Raw genomic sequence first — 17,717 nt, 5'->3', positions numbered from 1 at the left:
TTTAGAGCACCAACTAGAATGTCGACATCATCCCGGAACATTCCTTCAGTGTCGCCGTCAAGAGATAGAAACCTCAGCGAAGAACGCTGATTGATGAGGGCCTGGTGAAACAGCTGGCTGTCTTTCGGAAAATAGGAGTCGATTTCTAGTTTGCGCAACTTAATCTTGTGCTCTAGTAGGATTGGCGTAGCGATGGAAGAAGCAGATTGGAGCTACGAAAGTGGAAGTACATTAGCATGAGCTCTGTCAGAGAGTTGTAAGGATATTCGGTACTATCAAATTTGAGTCGATACACACATTGTCAGTCGAACTAACATTCAAGGCCATTCAAGTGGTCTCACAGAAGGACTTTGCTAGTATCCAACATGTCCTAGGTGTGCACCGGAGGTTTCTTACCTTAGTGAAGCTAAGCCGGCGGAGGTTCTCACATCTCCTCAACCACTCAATCATCTCTAGGAAGACGTCATTTTGGGTTTTTTCAAGGTTGGTCGTTCCCTGTTGGTCCTCGATACGCAGAGCTTCTAGCGCGGTGCATCCTCGTAAAAGTGAAAGGTGAGGTAGCGTGTCGGTCGAGACGCAGAGTCGTAAGTCCTTGAGTGACTCGCAGTGAGTGTTCAGAGCGAGAAATGTCTCAGCTCCAGCCCCAATATCTCGAATAGTCTCGATTATTCTCAAAGACTGTGGGCGAACAGTTCCGATAAATTTGGAGAACTTGTGATCGCGTTCCTCAGCAGCCCTAAATGGTTTAGCAAATCCCTTCAAGAAACGAAATGTGAATAGACATACCAAGTATAAATGCTAAGGGAATTGAATAGTGGGCAATGTTTATATATGGAGGCGTGCACCTGTTCGTCTTCCAGTGGACTACCGTTGTAGAGTTCCAATGTCTGTAGGCGAGGCAATCGAGGAACCCACCGAACTAAGGAGTGTGAGAGGACTGCATATCACATTAGCTGGGGTCCCATGGTACTTCCCAGGGGTCACTCACGCTTCCCAGCGACGGTTTCAAGCATTGGGGTATGTTGTGTAACAACTAGAACAGGTTAGTGGATAGGAAGCAGGTAGTGTAGCGAAGGAGCTTTTAGAGCCAACACGTGCCTTCACCAATAGCATCGATGATTGCCACGACATTAAGACGAACAGATTTCCTCTTAGAAGAACGAAGTGGCGTTCCCATAGTCATGTGGAATCTCGCTAAAGAGCCAGAAAAGAAATGCTTGGGAAGTTTTCCCTTGAACTGATCATCTTCAAGAAGATACTCGAGATCTCTAAAATCCAGGACTTTGATATAGCGGCAATACGGAAATAAGGTGGTATCGAGGCTAGATGCGATGAGGGACCGCCACAGGATTGACCATTTCTGAACCATCAGCTGCTTAGTGGGAAGAGGAACCGCTTCATCTTCACCTCCACCCCGCACCGGAGCCAAATGATGAGAGCTACACGTCCGGTTATTCAATGGTTCTACAGCATTCTCATGCTGAGGGTCACGTACCGATACAAGTTGGTCAAAGCGGGAGTTGCGAGGCCCTTGCTCGAGCACGCACAGCTGAACAGCGTGTCGAAATTTTCCTGGTGTGCGAGCTCCTCGCATAGGAGATGCAGAATATCATCCGGAAGTGTGGGAGTCATATCTAATAGCTGATGTTGCATGTTAAGTCGGTGAGATGAAGGTCAAAGCAGGTGGTGACGTCTGTTTTTGTCCACAAGCGTCCCTCAGCTTTCCGGAAAACGCGAATGCACGTTCGCAACAATCAACGATCCACCAAACCCCAACGAGACATGAATTGAGCGAACCCTGGTCAACTACATGATAGCTGATGCTTTAGATTATGAAAAAGAATGGTCGTCCTCAATTTCACGCTTACACCTGAGGCAGCGGCCAAGGTGCACGATCTTCTCGTTTGTCTCGGAAAATTCAGCGACGCGGTTGCCATCGAAGCGCGTCGCGACAGAGTAGGCAATATTATCTTCTTTCCATCAGGCATTTTATTCATTTCTTCTTAGTTCACATTCACCGCTCTTAATTCCTCCAAGTCCGCCTATGCCGCCTTGACTCTTGATGGAAAACAATTCTTTATTAGCTATGAATGCATACCTAGCCACGGAGGTCCTGATGGTCGATTCACGTGTAGCATGTATACGAAAGCACTCCTATCTGTCTTCAAAGGCCGACTTTACGATCCACTGGGTAGAGATGGAGCCATCGATCGCTGTGAGGTTAGCGTCCAGGATAGGCCAGATCAAGCCGAATGCCGATTCATCGTTAAGATGGTGTGCAACCAAGGGGTCATCAAGACGTACAAACTTACCTACGAAGCTGTTGAGGTGATGCACGCGCTGTTTGACAAAAACGTTGCCAAGAACAGGTGGAGTATGCATTCAAGTGCAATGAAAGAGTACATCGAGTACTTCGGTACTAAGACCGAGATGCTGGATATCTTCGCTGGCGAAGACGGACGCGCCGTGTTCAAAAGTTACACCGAAAAAATCTCGAATGGGAAAGAGATCCTCAAGCATCCGCTTGTTACTGCTGTTGCAGTCAACACGTCTGACTTCGAGGACTTTAACGTCCAACCCGGCCTCCACATCATTATCAGCGTCAAGGATTTCAAGGCCATTGTCATCCACGCGGACACGCTCAAGACAAACCTAAAAGCATACTATTCCCAGCCGACTCGCCCTCTACAGTTTAACTACGGATGCGACGGTTTCTTATGCGAATTCACTCTCATGACATCAGGTGACTATGCCGGTTTAACGCCAACTCCAGCGCCCCAGATATCCAGTAGATCCGACTCCCGAGCTCAATCCACCACGTCTGAGAGAACAGAGAACCGGGGCAAAAGGCCTGAAATGCCCCCACCGGCTGAGCCAGCATCACGTCGAACAGCGCGGCGGCGCAATCCAGGGTCAAGGAGAGCGAAGTCGCCGAAGCAAGGGGATCCGGATCCAGAGAGTTTGTTCGTAGGGAGAGAGGAGGAAGATAGGAGTTGGGATCCGGTTGATTATAATAATGAAGAAGAGACCCTTGGGTGGGACGCGAGTGCTGATCACGAGGCTGCCATCTTCCCTACATTTCGAGACAGTGGGAGCCTGTCACGGACAGAAACGGAGGATAATAATGAGGCTGTGGCGCCAACACAGCGAGTATCTCAGATCAAGGGGTTATGGTAGACGAAGACGTGAGGCAGTGTGCTCTGTAGAACGGGTGTTGAAATTAGATTAACTCTCTCTACTTGGTCAGGGCAAAGCGATCAAGACGCCATTTTGCTATGGTAAAGTTTTGTGGTTGCGACAGCATGTTCCCCGTAAGAAAGGGTGGCAAGGCTAGACAGCCAAAACACGGTTGGGCGATGCTCTATTAATGCGACAGTACCAATACAATCTATACCCAAGCCAGTTACCAATATAACTCCGAGCGCCAACCCTATAATCAACTAGTAATATTTCGTATGTTGAATTCCAGACAGCAATTATGTCCTTGCTATCAAGCGACCGAATGCCAGTGTCCGTACGCCAGCTTACCAAAATATCCCCACTTCCTTATCTTCGTCTTAATGCTCGGCCATCGATTGTTCGGGATTCTGTTCCGCATCGTTTGGCTCTAAAGAGTGACCAAGCTGCTGAAAGCCCTGTGCCTGTGGGTTGATCAGTGGATGGAATAGGTTAAACATCCATCGTCTGGCTCTCTGCCACATCCTTCTCTATATCTTGTTTAGCATCATTATCAGATTCAGGATACAGCTCACCAACACTAGGAGACTCGCAAGAAGTCAGAACGAAGCTTGTTGAAGCTCCGGCCCAGATCTTTCGAATGTCTCCTGGTGGGGAGGATTGGATCTCGTGAAAAGTGCCTGAGACGATGCCTTCGGGGAATTTGATGGGATCTAAGTACCCGCAATTACCGTGGGAACCCCAACCCCATGATATCAGTTTGCCTGCGGCCGTGAGGGCAAGGACGTGGCTATTTCCTATGGCGATTTGATCGATCGAGGGGAGATTTGGTGGAATCAGGTTCCATTGTCTCTCTGTCCCAAATGCGATAAGGCTGCCGTCTTCGAAGAGGACGAAAACGGCGTTCCAAGTGGCGCCGATATCTTTCCAGTGTGGAACGCAGTCGGGCATGTTCTCTCGAAACTTATTACTTCCAAGAATGCAATGGAAGCCTTCGTTTTTTCTGCCGACAATGTAGGTGAACTCTTTACCGCAAACAACTCGGTCGGCCTCGAAGGGGATTCCTAATAGGTTGGTTGGGTATATCAAAGTCTCTGACTGAGATGGGCCTAGTTGTCCATTGCGGTTCTTTCCCCAGCCCCAAACATCTCCATTGTCGAGGACAGCCGCATAGTGCCACGTTCCTCCGGCGAAGTCAACGACTTGTCGGGGGAATTTGAAGCCTTCCGGGTGAGTGTTAATATGTGTATTAACTATGCCCAAGTTCTCGAATTGAGCTAATGGCGTAGACAGAGTATCCTTGTCGAAGACGTTGATGGTGAACTGATCCTTGGTTTTGTCCATCTCGCCACGACCGAGCTCGCCCAACCGCCCGCGGCCTTCGGTATACAGAATTGGCGTAGGGGATTTGTTCTGCTTAGAGCACCCATTGAGGATGTATGCTGACGTGGTCTCTGTCGCAGCGCAGAATGAGATATCGCGGTAACGTTTGTCAAATTTAATCAGCCTTTCGTCATGGGCTGCATGGCGATTAGAGGGCCTTTGGGTCAACATGTGCCCCAGTTGCCCATCTGTATTCAACCCAGCGACGTAGACTTTATCGTTGTCGGCCAGAACTAGAGTGTGGTTGCCACCGCCACAGATTTTGCGAATAGACATATTGTCGCGTGGCGGAGGGGCGGGTACAAGCGTTGGCGCATGTTCTCCATCTGAAGTGAAACCGAGTCCGAGCTGGCTTTCGCCGTTGCTTCCAAAGGCATATAGAAAATAGTGCATTTTGAGAGCGAATGTAAAAGTGTATGGGCGTTATGAAGAAGAATGAGTTGGGTATCAGATGCAACGAAAGGCGAGGTTGAGGGTTGAATGAAGAAGAAGACGAGGAGAAAGGGTTTAGAAACCCCAACAAACTCTGGGAACCTTAGCCTCGAAATACGGCAGGAACTACAGAGAGGCACAACGGACCTTTAGAGAAGGAAGAGAGTGTGCGGGGTTACACCTACTATGTTACGACGAAAGAGCGAGCTGAATACGTAGGTAGGGACGAGATGGCAGCCTAGCTAATATTCTCCTTATTGAAGAGAGCATAATTGTGGCCTTCTTTCTGTGTATTGTGGAAGAGGAAGTAAAGAGGCAGTTATCCAGCGTTAAGACGTTCAAGGTTGGACTCCAGATTGGACTCCAGGCTGGACTACAAGGTTTCTCGCGATAATGGCTGTCTCCGCCAAGCTCGCCAAGCACATGCACGGACCATATTCGCTAAGCCCACTCTGAATTTTGCCCAGGTGAGCATCAACGACATTCGAACAATTGACGACACGCCCGATTCACGCCCACCTCCTCCACCGCACGAATCTAGAGAACGGCCGCCCAGTATGGCTACTCAAAGCGTGCAATGCTTCGGAAAGAAGAAGACCGCGACTGGTACGCTCCCCCAAGTCTGTCCAGAGCCCGCACCCAGTGCCTGTTGGCTAACGAAATTCAATCACAGCCGTCGCCCACTGCAAGGTACTACCTTCAATCCCATTATCGAGTGCGCGAGAGAGCAATATACTGAGTAGATATATTTCAGGCCGGTAAAGGACTCATCAAAGTTAACGGAAAGCCCATCTCGCTGGTCCAGCCTGAGATCCTGCGCTTCAAAGTCTATGAGCCCGTCCTGATTCTTGGCGTTGACAAGTTCGGTATGCGCGGCCTACAATCCACCTCAACCACACCTTTCATCGCCTCATCTCTATTGGACTCCTCAGCACTAACTTGGTAAATTCTAGCCGACGTCGACATCCGAGTTCGCGTCTCTGGCGGTGGTCACACATCGCAGATCTATGCCATCCGCCAAGCCATCGCCAAATCCATCATCGCTTACTACCAGAAATACGTTGACGAGCACTCCAAGAACCAGCTCAAGCAAGCCCTTGTCCAGTACGACCGAACCCTCCTCGTGGCCGACAACAGGCGGTGCGAGCCCAAGAAATTCGGCGGTCCCGGTGCGCGTGCGAGGTACCAAAAGTCCTACCGTTAAGCGAGGCGATGGACGGGGGATGGTGGAGTGGGGACGGCATGGATGGAATGGTGGTGTTTATCGCGGGCTTTTACATGGTCTGGGTCTTCTCCTTTCGACGGTCTGTGACATGGTGCTCCGCTGGATTTGGCGCGCAGCCTGAATGGACTCGGTGAATTGTGACGATAAAAACGAAATATATCGGGTGCAAGACACAATGGATGTATGCAGCATCTCTAGTGATGTACTTTGGGCAATGTCGTGATGTTGGAAAAGGTGCAACATCCGTTATCATTGTAGTCTGTACACGAATGAACCTCACTCCATCGCTTGCAGGCATTACAAAAATACGTTTCAAAGTTTCCCACTGAGCGCGGTCATGATCTCGCCAGTCGAATGACATCCACCGTGTCCGTTCCACCAAAGTTAACATTCACAGGCATAACAGCTAACTTAACCCTCCCGATTCTCATCCGTGGGACAAAATGCAAAGCAACATGCTACGACCCTTCGACTAGCCATCGCTACCGCTGCTCCTGAAAGCAGCACATAACGCGGCGTACTGATGTGTCAGATCCAGGACATGTTGCGGTAGACTTGTTCCTTGGATGATACTCCTGATCTTGACCGCGCCCTCTTCTTCGATGAGTTTTCGGATGGTGTAGAGGAGCGATGGCGAGAACTAGCACACCCATTAGCGTTCGTAACTTGCAAGCATCATGCATGGATCTCAAGCAATATACCTCAGAGTACCACCTATACTGCCACGTGACCAGCCGGATCAACGCACCACACACTTCTCTAACATTATGGCGCGATTCGCTTAGCTTCAGAACACCTCTCATGGCCTTTGGGCTAAACTTCATCCGCAAGCAGTTCTCGTACGCTTCTATGGCTTCCTCTAGATGATGCAATCGTTCTGCGAGCTCACCAAGGATCTCCCACTCTTCTGGTGATTTCTTGTAAAAAAGCTGCTGTTGTCGATACTGCACCATCTCTGTCCGCCAAATAGTGTAGACGCGTAGATCCTCGTAGAGTACCATGAACAGGTTGTCAAGCCAGCGTTCACAAAGCCGCTTGTTTTGGAAATGGGTGTAGTTGGGTTGGTGGACTGGTTCATCGCTGCCAGCCTTGACGACCTCGGACGCAACAGTGTGGCCCGGTTTCTCGATCGAATGTCTGTCTTCTGCTTCGGGTACGGTAGGCTCTCCATTCAGAGTATCACTGGATTCCGACACTTCTTCCACATCGCCGTGTCCGTTGGTCTTTGGGCTTGGCGATCGCAGGGCTGTCGTGCTGGCATTTCGAGATTGCGGTTGGTGTGATATTGTCTGCTTCTCGTGTCTATACTCCTCTTCCATAACGAACACCTGACTGCGTATTCGGAGCAATTGATCCCATCCGATCTTCTTTGTTATCTTAGTTAGGAGGATGTACGCCTTCAAAAATGTGCCTTTGAATCCCGCAGCGTGGAGCTTCCGCAGAGTCGGATGCACAAGCTCGACGTCATCAACATTACTGTCTTCTATCTCATCGCAAATAGCTTCCGGCATGATAGGAAGGAACACTCTCTGTGGTTCAGGCATCCGTGGTGCGTCCTTGTCCTGGTATGTGAACATCGGGCATGAGTTCAGCGTCAGTAATGCAAGGTCCCATTGCTCGAGGCTAACGTAGATTTCTGCAAGCCTTGCCCATGTTCCGAATTCGCTGGGAGCAGAAACGACACTCCGCTTGGCAATCTCAAGGGCGAGGTCGCTGCGGCCCTTCTTGTTACAGAAGTCGGCCTGGCAGTCAAGTAATGAGTAATCCATGGGTAATTCTTGGATCGCCTCATGCAGCAGTTGCACTGCTTTTACTTCTTCGTCGGCTGCAATGTACACTTGTGCTAGCAGAGACGAGATCTCAGGATCGCGCGTCCGTAGCTTCTCAAAGAGATTAATTCCTGAAGCATATCTGCCTGTAGTGTGAATGTAGTCTAGCAGGCCTGTAGTCAGGTGATTCGAGACTAGGTTCGGCACCTGGATCTCAGGATCAGATCCTAATTGCCAACCTAAGGAGGGCGTTAGCGTATCATTTCCTTCAACGGCTCAAGCGCTGGTTACCATTAAAAAAGAGGCGCTCAGCTGCATCGAGGAACTTATGCTCGCTCTCAGTGCTGGTAATCGGGTTGAATCTTCGGACCCCAACAATCTTCTTGATGGTGTCGCCCGATCCATCGTCGGCGTAAGAGTACGCTCGCAGCACACTGCATAGATATGTCTCCAGCCACAGCTCATCAGTGGCTACTCGCTTATCTCCACGTTCGTCGATGCAGTAGCTTTCCACCGTTCCTGGGATGTAGACCTGGACGCGCATGTCCAGCCGTGAGAAGGCGTTGTAACAACTGACTCGTCAGAACCGCACTCGCGCCACAGAATCGGCCTCAGCATACCAGTATAATCCAGACACCACTTTGTGCTGCTTGTCATGGGGAGAATAAGTCAGGGTGTTTATGTAGGCGGCTAAGCTCGCAGAGGACGAAGCGTCTATTCCAGTAACATGATGGTAGACGCCAACCTGTGTCCGTTTTAGTATCCCGGTCAATTCGAGCTTGAGGGCTGGGGGATCGGACCTGTTTTGTCGTGGACTTGATGGGCTGTTTGATGAGATGAACAAGGTCTGGCGGGCCCAATTCGCGCAGTGTTTGCAGAGACTCGGCACGAGCCTCAATGGCGGAGTGGAGCTCATCTTCGTAAATCCTGTGGGAGAAGCCTGATTAGCATACAACGCTGTGGGGCAGAGGATATGCGACGGGCAAGCCGAATACAGAACAATTGATAAGAGCGCATATCATGCAGGAAGGAAGAGTGATAGCGCACTGGGCGTCGAGCGAAGACAGCGTGAATGCAGATGTGTGACGGAGCTCAGAAAAACGAATGGAGGCCTACTCAGGAACGGCGGGAGCGGTCACCATTGCTTAGCTGGTGCCGGGGCGCGGCGTGTGAATCCACAGTAGAGGGTAAATTGTCAGGCGGGTCTGCGCATGCAAGTGGACGTGCGGGTGTTCAGATGTCGCGGGGGGGGTGAATGTCAGGGTTGATGCTTCACCGACAGCTGGAAGCAGCAAATTGGCTTGCGGTCGTTTCGGAGAAGCCTGCCAAGACCTGCCGTTGAGATCAAGCACCACTGCCCAACTGCTCTTTCACTGCTCCCCGCGACGCGACAACCACGACGCGACACCCGTGAAAGCCGCCACAGCCTCGGAATGGCGGCCTATCCACAGGCTTTTGTCCACTGAATGTCCTCCCTTCTCGCCCCTCTCTCCCCTCCCATCCGCCTCCTTCGACGCGTGCATAACGAGCCACCTCGAACATGGTACGTTTAGAGACCTCCCCCATCGAAAGACAGTACTGACTTGATGAGCAGTCGGCCTTCAAGGCGCTTAATGTTGAATCGGACAACGAGTCCGAGGATGAAGTCGATAATACCAAAGAAATCCAGATCGAGGACGCCCTGAAGCTCTACCAGACGGCCCTCAAGTACCATTCCGAGGGCCCACCATCTTTCGACAAAGCTGCCGACGCTTATAAAGCCCTTTTCAACTCCGAAATATTTAAATACACCGAGTCTCTGTCGGAATACAAGCGTCATGAGCTGTTTGGGGAAAACTTGGAGTTCGACAATATCCTGCAGGACGAGTTCGAATCAGGACCGGTCCAACTCGTCGGCGGCAACGAGAGCGCGCCAAATACCCTACCCCAAATATTGCACCTTTCGTACAAGAACCATGGCCAGTTCATGTTGGAGACGATGCAGCACTGGCTTAGGGAACATGGTGCAGTGCTGCAGCTCCTCGAATCGAACCACGTGATCCTTGCCCTGACATACTTCGCAGAAGCCCTGGACAAGGAAGATACAGATCTAGATCTGTGGATACGTACAGCTTCGGTAGCGGCCCTCCTAGGCAGCCGGCGTATCACAAGGTTCTGCTTAGAAGCCGTCTTGGATGGGGACGATGAACTACTCGGCAGCATCCTCCGTCTCCCTGGCCTTGAAGAGGGTTTTGCAGGACAGCAATTGAGGGAACTAGTGGAAAAGCTGGAGGATAATGTCTCGCTTATGCAAGCACCTCTGTCGTCCATGAAGCGCAAAAAGCTTTCAGAAACCCTGAAGAAGCGGCTGAACCCCTACCCATTCGCACCCTTACCCTGCGAAGTCGCAAAGGCAGGCCCCTCAGAGAGACTTCGTGGAACACCCGAGCGCATCTTCCTAAACCCGAGCAAGTGGGACTGGGCTGCTGTTGGAGAGGCGATTTTGCACCACTTCATGGCCGAGCAAGGTGGCTTCATTGAACCATCTCCCGGCTCAAGCTTGAATATCAACATACCTCCAGATGCCAATGTTGACGGAGAGGATAAACCGAACGATACTCCTCCTGAGGAGGAAGTAGTCGTTCTCGCATCTGAAGTGACTCATCCTGTGCAGGTTCCTGAAAACGCTTCTGCCACAGTGGAGAATGCTGCAACGTCCGCAAAGGAGGGTCAAGATGTCTCCATGGAGGATCAGGACAAGGATTTAACGGTGAAAACTGAGGATGCAGGATCAGTGACACCTCAAGAATCTGCACCCACGCAATCTCGAAAACGTTCGACTGACTCTGCTGGTCTTCCCGAAACAGCAGAGGGAGGACGCGCCCGCAGTAAACGTCTTCGAGCCCGCGAGACGGTTACCGATGGGAGCACTGGACCTGACTCTGCCGGCCCAGATCTAGCAAAACAAATCGAAGATCAGCTTTCCCCACTACTTCTCGCGGACCAGTATCTCTTCGAGGTCGTTAACGATATTTTTGTTAGACTTGGTGTCGAAGGCCTCGGTTCTCCCAAAGAACTGAGAGACTTTGTTATCGCTGGCGAACCAGGGATCGCAGCCACTAGTGACATTGACAGGGCTGCATGTGACATGTACGCATCGATACAGGGCGGTGGTTCGAAGATAGCCGCGGTTTTTCTCAGCAACGAGACTGTCGACCTTGGCGGGATGTCGAGAGAAGCTGGGTTGAATGCCTTCCTAGGCTATGCCAAGACAAGTACCTCACAAGCTTGTGTTAAACCTATTCTAGGAAACGAGAGGCTGGCGCCATTTGCGCACAAAATCAACGTGGAATGGCTGTCAGCCCAAGAAGTCGCATTAGCCTGGCTTGAGGCCTTGCTCCTACCTGGTTCACTTCCTTCACCTGATCCTTCAGGTCAAGGCAGCAGATCTAGCTATATGCAATATCAGTGGGCTGAAGACCTCAAAAGGCACCTGGTGCAAATCATTGTTAACTTTGATGATTTCATATACGGGCGACTCTCCGACCGGATATCTGATCTCAATTCGAGGATATTGAAGGTTCAGGTTCAATCCGGCAAATACCGATTTTCAGAACAGGATGCGTCTCAACTCGAAATGGTCGAAACACTGTTTGAACTTCACCTAGACATATATTCCCTAATTAAACATCCTCATAGTGGAGTGGACTCCGCCACACAGACAGTTCAGAATGACCGTCTAGGGAGATGGTTAGCCCTAGCGCGAGACGCGCTTCAGCTTCGATCGGACTGCGATCCTGACATCGGCCTTGATCAACTAGCTCTCCGTCACATTTGGGCTTCCGTCTTCCGTCTAAGTGTTACTGAGGAGGTTCAGCCGGAATATGTGATCTTCTCCATGGAGGAGCTCAAAGCAATCTTTCAGTCGCGCGACGGGCCAGTGATCGAGGTCCAAAATAATGCAGTCATGCCCGAACTGTCCATCGCCGCCATCGACCGCGAACTTGCTCGGATTAGTATGAAAGATTTTTTCTTAAGAGTGTTTGATCAAGATGACAAGGACCCTGTCGCAGTCATCGAAAGCTTGGAGCCAATCCTAGAACCCATACAGGAGATACAGCAAACTTTTCAACCAGACACGTCTAGTAACGACGAAGACCAGGTGGGTTCTCAAGCCTCCTCCTCTACTGTTGGGAATACATCAGATCATCCTTCCGAACCCCAGTTTCCGCGGCCAACACCATTCCAGGAAATGAGGAAATTCCTTGATACAGCCTCCGTTTCCCTGAGGCTATCGCTTTGGCAACGTTTGAGAGAAGCCTATGAAAGCATCGAGTACCCGCCTAAGGTTATGTCTTGTTATCTGCGGAGTATCGAAACTCTAGTCGGGGAGTTCAAGTCTTCTAGCTACAGGGAATGCCAGCCACCAGAGCGTCACGTCAGGGTAATGAGCAGACTGCGTATCATTGACGAAATTCTCGTCAAGATTCTGCAAATAATCAGGGACGAGAAGACTGCATTCGACTGCCTCTCATATGAGCACATGCAAAGCTCTATGACGGCCCTTTGTGAGTTGCTCCGGATTATGAACGCAGAAAATATCTTCGAGGATTTGCTGCGCGTGGGGCAAGCTACTGCACCGAGATTCGAGGGATGCCCCAACAACACGTTCGTCACCATGACCACGAGGCTTCATGATATGCAACTTAGGGTCTGGATTCTTCAGTATCACCTTCTGAAAGAGGGTATCGCGCAATCTCCCGATGCTTTCCCGACTCCCTCTGAAGATCAATTTGAGTTCTTGCGCCATGTTCACTACGCGACAGGTGTGCGAGGCTTTTGCCACCTAGCTGGCCGCTTATTCCTTAGATTGGTGAAAGATGAGATGCTCCGGCTAGACGATGTAATGGATGGCAATACTCGTGACACGGAAGTTGCGCAAGTGCTGTACGATCTTTACGGATTGAAAACATTCATCAACACCCTAGAATGCCATGAATTCAGCTCCGTTCCTGAGATTCTAGACAAAAAGACTGCGTCACAGCTTTTACCGTTCATTCAGTCTCAGGCGCGGAAATTGAGCATAAAAGACCTCCCGAAGACTGAGCTTAAAGTTACGATTGACAAGGTACACGGCGCGCTTGGTCGAACGAAGGAGAGCAGGGACATTACTCTAAACCGAAAGATGCTTATGAACTACGTTAAATCACCGATAACCCCAATCTCACTCTTCAATTGTTTGAAGGGTGTTGGTTCTCTCTCCACAAAATACATCGCCTCTAATGCAGCCATTCCACAATCTAAAGGATGGTTCTTTCTCATGGGGAACATCGCTTTGAACAAATTCCGATCGCAAAAGAGACTAGTCCCCGGTCCTACCGAAGATATTCACATCGCACAAGCATTTTTCATGCAAGATCTGGAGTACTCAATAGATCGATGGGAGTCATGGTACCGTTTGGCCCAGGCAAATGACGCCCAAATTGAGGAAGCTGTCTCTTGGACCGCAGAGAAACTCAATAGCGGCAGCCTAGAGCTCATTCATTTCCAGAGAGCTGCAATCCACTGCTATTCAATGGCTGTAGCCTGCGCCGTTCGAGATGCGGATGTTGCTCCTCAGACCATCGCGAAAGTGTCCGAGATGTACACGCATTTTGGAAACAGAATATATGCTTCGTCGCGAGAACCATTTAGTATGAGCGCATTCAATCTCCGGGAGAGCGAACAGAAGTACTATAGTGGGGTCACAACGATGCAGGTGTATCAATATGTCCCATTCCAACCGTTGCAGTACTATACAGCTTGGAAATTCGCCAGCGCGTTGTTCAAGCGTGCCATCCACGGCAACCCTGACAAATGGTGGTAAGTTATCGCTTTCAAACCTTCTCTAGTTTGTTGATATTAATATACCCAGGAACTATTTCATGCTTGGTAAGTGTCTTTGGAAGATGTACTGTGATAGTGAGAATGCCGCCGCGGACGCGGTAGCGCAAGGGAAGAATCCACCGCCTAAGGGACCCTCGTGGGAGGAGGTAATTGATGCTTTTATTGGCGCTCTCGAGAATCTTCCTGGAAAGAAAGAACGTCGCGAACCCATTATGGAACCCCACTATAAGCTCGTCTCAATCGTTCATAAACTTTTTCAACGCAAAGCTATCGATCACGAGAAGGGAGAAGAGATATTAGGGAACACATCTTATTCGCAAAACATCGTTGGCCCTGAGAATCCTGATGATTGGGAAAGGTATATTCTCGCTGTACTCAAAGCTCTCCGAGCCGCAGATAAATCCGGATGGCACCACCGAATGACTGCTCGTGCTGCTCATGTCATATACGACGACTCGAATGATACAATGGTCGCGCTCGCTGCGAAGCACGAGTTGACACAGCAAATGTTCACCAAGACCATGGCAGTACAGGTCTGGAAACCAGAACATGAGCGCCCGGGTAGGCATTTCGTCTACACATCCCGTTACACACGCTTTTTCGTCCAACTCTTAGTCCAGACTAGTGATAGGACGAACCTAGAGGCCTTAGCTAAGCGTGTACGAAAGAAGCCGCATGAGTTCTTCGAGCACTCCAAACTGTGGCAAGAATTGTGTCTCTCGTACTTAAAGCTTTTGCGCAGAGTAGGGAAGATCCCAGATGGACATGAAGACGCGGTTTTCAAGATAATGAACAACGACGATTTCCAGGCGCAAGCTGCGCGAGTGGAAGCGTGGTGCCAAGATCCGACCTCTCAACACCCAACTCTTGAAGTTCTACGAGATATCATCGAGCTCAAGCGTCTCAATAACGGCCTTATGAAGGCTCTTCTAATCGACGACCTTATCGGCGACACCTATGCCCTTCTTTATGCGACAATTGGACCAACCCTTGTGCCTGAACCTGTTCAGCCACAGCAGGTTCTGCAACTGCAACAAAGCGCAGCAATGCCATTGGGACAACCACCTTCAGGAACGCCTACAGTCTCATCAATGATCCATGTTCAAGTGGATGGTGCTGGAGATGCGCATTCTAATCCAAACATGCCATTGAACATATTCCAACCAGATCAACATCGGCCTCCGCAGCCCGAGACAGCCGCCCGCTCAAGAGCAAAAGCAGTCGGGCGCCGCGAAATCCAACGGAAAGCTGAAGCCGCTGTTGCCAAACCAGTAGTCCCTATCTCCATTCCAGCAGCAATCCCTATCCGCTCGCCTTCATTGGGAGGTCCACCTCAACTAATTATTCCTACGCGCATCTCATCAGAGAAGCCTGCAGCCGAGTCTACGCCAACCCAAGCGAATGAACAATTACAAGTTCCTAACAGCGGAACTGTCACCGCTGCTGGCAGTGTTGTTAACGCGGAAAGCAGTGTCCCAGCTTCCGTGCACGACAGCGCCGACGACGAATCTGAGTTAAGCGAGCTAGATGAGTCTGAAGTTCAGGAGATTCACGACGCAAGTGATGTGCATGATCCAGAGACTGTAACTGTCAAATCAATGTTTCCAAATTTGATGGCTAATAAAGAGAAAGCAAAGGAGAATGGTTCGAATAATGTGGAAAGTAGGACCGGAAGCTCGGAGCAGGGTACAACTGAAGAGAAGTGAGAATCAGGGGTAGGATATCAGCTTTACTGGCGGTTCTGTTGCTTGTATTCTGTCACAAAAGTAAAATATCGCCAGGTGTGCGGTTTGTTCCGCCTTTCTTCTAAATTTATGATGGGTTTATAGGATTCAGAACAGGGGCTCGGCCTGTGTAACAACGAGCAGTAACAACGAGCAATGCATATTTGGCGTTACAGGGGCTGAGGAAGGTATTCTAGGGTTCTTCTTATTCGATACCCTGTAGAATAGGGGTTCAGGGTCTAGGTAGACGAACAATTGCATACTGTGTCGCTCTCAGCCATTGGGCACCTCAGTTTCGGGAAAAGGGAACAAATAGAAAGTACGCATAAGGCAACAGCTACCTCCATATCCATCGCATCAGCGCCAACAACTCTCTCAAAACTTCTAGAGCCTCGTGAATATGGGATCACACTTCACACCCACGCTCAGAGTCCTCTGAACTTCACCTCCTCTATGTATTCACAGTCTCCATTCCACAAATCCGATACATCTCGAGTGACACCCCCAAATCAATCTCTTTCTGACACCATTTTTCGTCCCTATGGCCCGATAAATCAGTTTGCGAGCGGTTTCCTCGACTCTAGCCCTGTGATTCATCCAACGTGAGTACCGAATCCGGTTAGCACGCCATGTAAACCTGATTGCGCGATGGGTCGAATGATCGAACCGCCTGATTCCTAGAGGTCTGGCAGGGTGATTGCAAGGAGTTCCTTGAATGCTTGGGGGAATAGGGATTTCCTGAGGGAGAACGTTCAGCTCGACACTTCTACTCTACTCTACGACAGATCCCCCCTTAAAGCCGTCCCTCCATTAGGTCGCCGCGGCCATCGACCGACCCTTGTCCGCTCCGGCCGCACGATGGCAGCATCACTCCTTCCTCGAGGAATTCAACGGGACCCCGATTAGGAAATGAAGTATGAGTTGATCATTTGAGCTAGTGGGTTGTCGAGAATGTCGAGGAAGCTGGTCAATACTTCCCGATGGACTTCTGAATCTTTGACGCACGTTTCGGAAACCAAGTCACCGAAAAGACTAATGTAGGTTCATCACTTAATATAGAGCATGCGTTTGGTCGACAGCTAGAACCCGTCGACAATCGGACGAATGCGGTAGATGCGGACATCAGCCATCGGCATGAGACGCCGAAGAGTAAGTAACTGTAAATGCTTCTTGATTTGGTCTGTTAAGTTAATGCTTTTGTACAGAGGACAAGAGCCAAGATTCGCGATCACCAAAGTCGCCAAGCTACAAAGGAAGGCTTAATCTAGGAGGTAAGTCCTTGCCTCTTAGTTTAACATGAAGAGCTGAACTAACTTATAATCAGGTCCAAATCAACGAGGCCCATCCTCTCAGGAAGTCGAAGACCCGAGGGATGCATTCCTCACCGCGGTAGATGACCGTTACGGTGATGATATCACCGGAGGTACGTTTTGCACTCACATGGAGATGCCCCTGGCGTTCAAGGTCAATTCGACTTCGTAAACGATCTGCAGGAAATTCAGCGTAAGAAGAATCAGAAGAAGGCATCGGGCAAATCCCCTACCAAAGGCCAATTCTCAGGACGCGGAAAGTTTAGTAGTGAGTCAATTCGGCTAACTAAGCAAATTGACTCTAAACTCATGCTGATTGCGAATAGGCAATTGCTAGCGGAGGGGTCGACAGCGCACCTAGAAGCATTGCCGCGTCCTGAAGTAAAAGTTAGCACAAGATCAAGCTTTTTAGAGCCGCTCTAGGATATCTGCAGTGTTTCTTAGCTACCCAAGAGTCAGATTTTCATGGTGCACGGACAGAAACCTACACGGTGTATAATTCCGAGCATTGCGGCTTCGATTGGAGGAAGGGACTTTGGTGGAATATGGCTATTTGGGTTCTCCATCGGAATTCATGAACAATGAGAGTTCGTCATCCAATTATTTTGCTTTTGCATTAACCGCGAGATAAGAGTGGTGAACATTACTCTTCCTTCATTTTGTCTGTCCCTCGTAGGTCTTAAAAAGGCCACTAACATACTACTGTTACGCATATAGCTTCAAGGTCAGCCCTGTTGACTAATTTGGGAAGCCGCCTATCCTTGCTTGCTTTTGCTATATGCTGCTTAATTCTGCTCCTGCCTTTCGCTCGAGGACGTTAGGTTGTGAAAAA

At 49.9% G+C, this 17,717-nt stretch overlaps 7 protein-coding genes across 7 annotated transcripts; 4 read left to right on the top strand and 3 right to left on the bottom strand.

Annotated features, from left to right (window-relative positions):
- Positions 1-38: 38 nt before the first annotated feature.
- BDR25DRAFT_218390 (uncharacterized protein) lies at positions 39-1,632 on the bottom strand (the record flags this gene model as incomplete). The annotated part of the gene is made up of 6 exons (XM_033684930.1): positions 39-212; positions 397-736; positions 787-937; positions 989-1,033; positions 1,093-1,439; positions 1,496-1,632. Coding segments are annotated over 6 exons (1,194 nt in total), but the record flags the coding sequence as incomplete, so codon positions are not given.
- A 134-nt stretch (positions 1,633-1,766) lies between these two features.
- Positions 1,767-3,339, top strand: BDR25DRAFT_257712 (uncharacterized protein). Its single transcript, XM_033686497.1, has 2 exons — positions 1,767-1,956; positions 2,008-3,339. The coding sequence occupies exons 1-2, from the start codon at positions 1,843-1,845 to the stop codon at positions 3,175-3,177; spliced, it is 1,284 nt and encodes a 427-aa protein (XP_033550173.1). The 5' UTR covers positions 1,767-1,842; the 3' UTR covers positions 3,178-3,339.
- BDR25DRAFT_302273 (RCC1/BLIP-II) lies at positions 3,340-5,222 on the bottom strand. The gene is made up of 2 exons (XM_033689762.1): positions 5,140-5,222; positions 3,340-5,086 (listed from the first exon to the last, which is right to left on the bottom strand). The coding sequence occupies exon 2, from the start codon at positions 4,951-4,953 to the stop codon at positions 3,670-3,672; it is 1,284 nt and encodes a 427-aa protein (XP_033550172.1). The 5' UTR covers positions 4,954-5,086; positions 5,140-5,222; the 3' UTR covers positions 3,340-3,669.
- Positions 5,223-5,470: 248 nt separating this feature from the next.
- On the top strand, positions 5,471-6,508 carry BDR25DRAFT_302272 (ribosomal protein S9). The gene is made up of 4 exons (XM_033689761.1): positions 5,471-5,598; positions 5,666-5,682; positions 5,747-5,858; positions 5,946-6,508. The coding sequence occupies exons 1-4, from the start codon at positions 5,550-5,552 to the stop codon at positions 6,194-6,196; spliced, it is 429 nt and encodes a 142-aa protein (XP_033550171.1). The 5' UTR covers positions 5,471-5,549; the 3' UTR covers positions 6,197-6,508.
- Positions 6,509-6,689: 181 nt separating this feature from the next.
- Positions 6,690-9,128, bottom strand: BDR25DRAFT_218269 (bud site selection protein 7; the record flags this gene model as incomplete). The annotated part of the gene is made up of 6 exons (XM_033684926.1): positions 6,690-6,857; positions 6,919-8,225; positions 8,278-8,420; positions 8,607-8,731; positions 8,787-8,913; positions 9,103-9,128. 6 exons carry the CDS (start codon positions 9,126-9,128, stop codon positions 6,690-6,692), a joined length of 1,896 nt encoding a protein of 631 aa, XP_033550170.1.
- Positions 9,129-9,373: 245 nt separating this feature from the next.
- BDR25DRAFT_257704 (transcriptional corepressor of histone-like protein genes) lies at positions 9,374-15,795 on the top strand. Its single transcript, XM_033686496.1, has 3 exons — positions 9,374-9,529; positions 9,581-13,827; positions 13,880-15,795. The coding sequence occupies exons 1-3, from the start codon at positions 9,527-9,529 to the stop codon at positions 15,555-15,557; spliced, it is 5,928 nt and encodes a 1,975-aa protein (XP_033550169.1). The 5' UTR covers positions 9,374-9,526; the 3' UTR covers positions 15,558-15,795.
- Positions 15,796-16,738: 943 nt separating this feature from the next.
- BDR25DRAFT_352741 (uncharacterized protein) lies at positions 16,739-17,463 on the top strand (the record flags this gene model as incomplete). The annotated part of the gene is made up of 5 exons (XM_033695056.1): positions 16,739-16,753; positions 16,813-16,846; positions 16,915-16,998; positions 17,040-17,258; positions 17,330-17,463. The coding sequence occupies 5 exons, from the start codon at positions 16,739-16,741 to the stop codon at positions 17,461-17,463; spliced, it is 486 nt and encodes a 161-aa protein (XP_033550168.1).
- Positions 17,464-17,717: the final 254 nt, after the last annotated feature.

This window comes from Lindgomyces ingoldianus (genome assembly GCF_010093535.1).
Source record: "Lindgomyces ingoldianus strain ATCC 200398 unplaced genomic scaffold BDR25scaffold_9, whole genome shotgun sequence".
Classification (NCBI taxonomy): domain Eukaryota; kingdom Fungi; phylum Ascomycota; class Dothideomycetes; order Pleosporales; family Lindgomycetaceae; genus Lindgomyces; species Lindgomyces ingoldianus.
The sequence above is the reverse complement of the archived record's forward strand: the minus strand, read 5'-3'. Positions and strand labels throughout refer to the sequence as shown.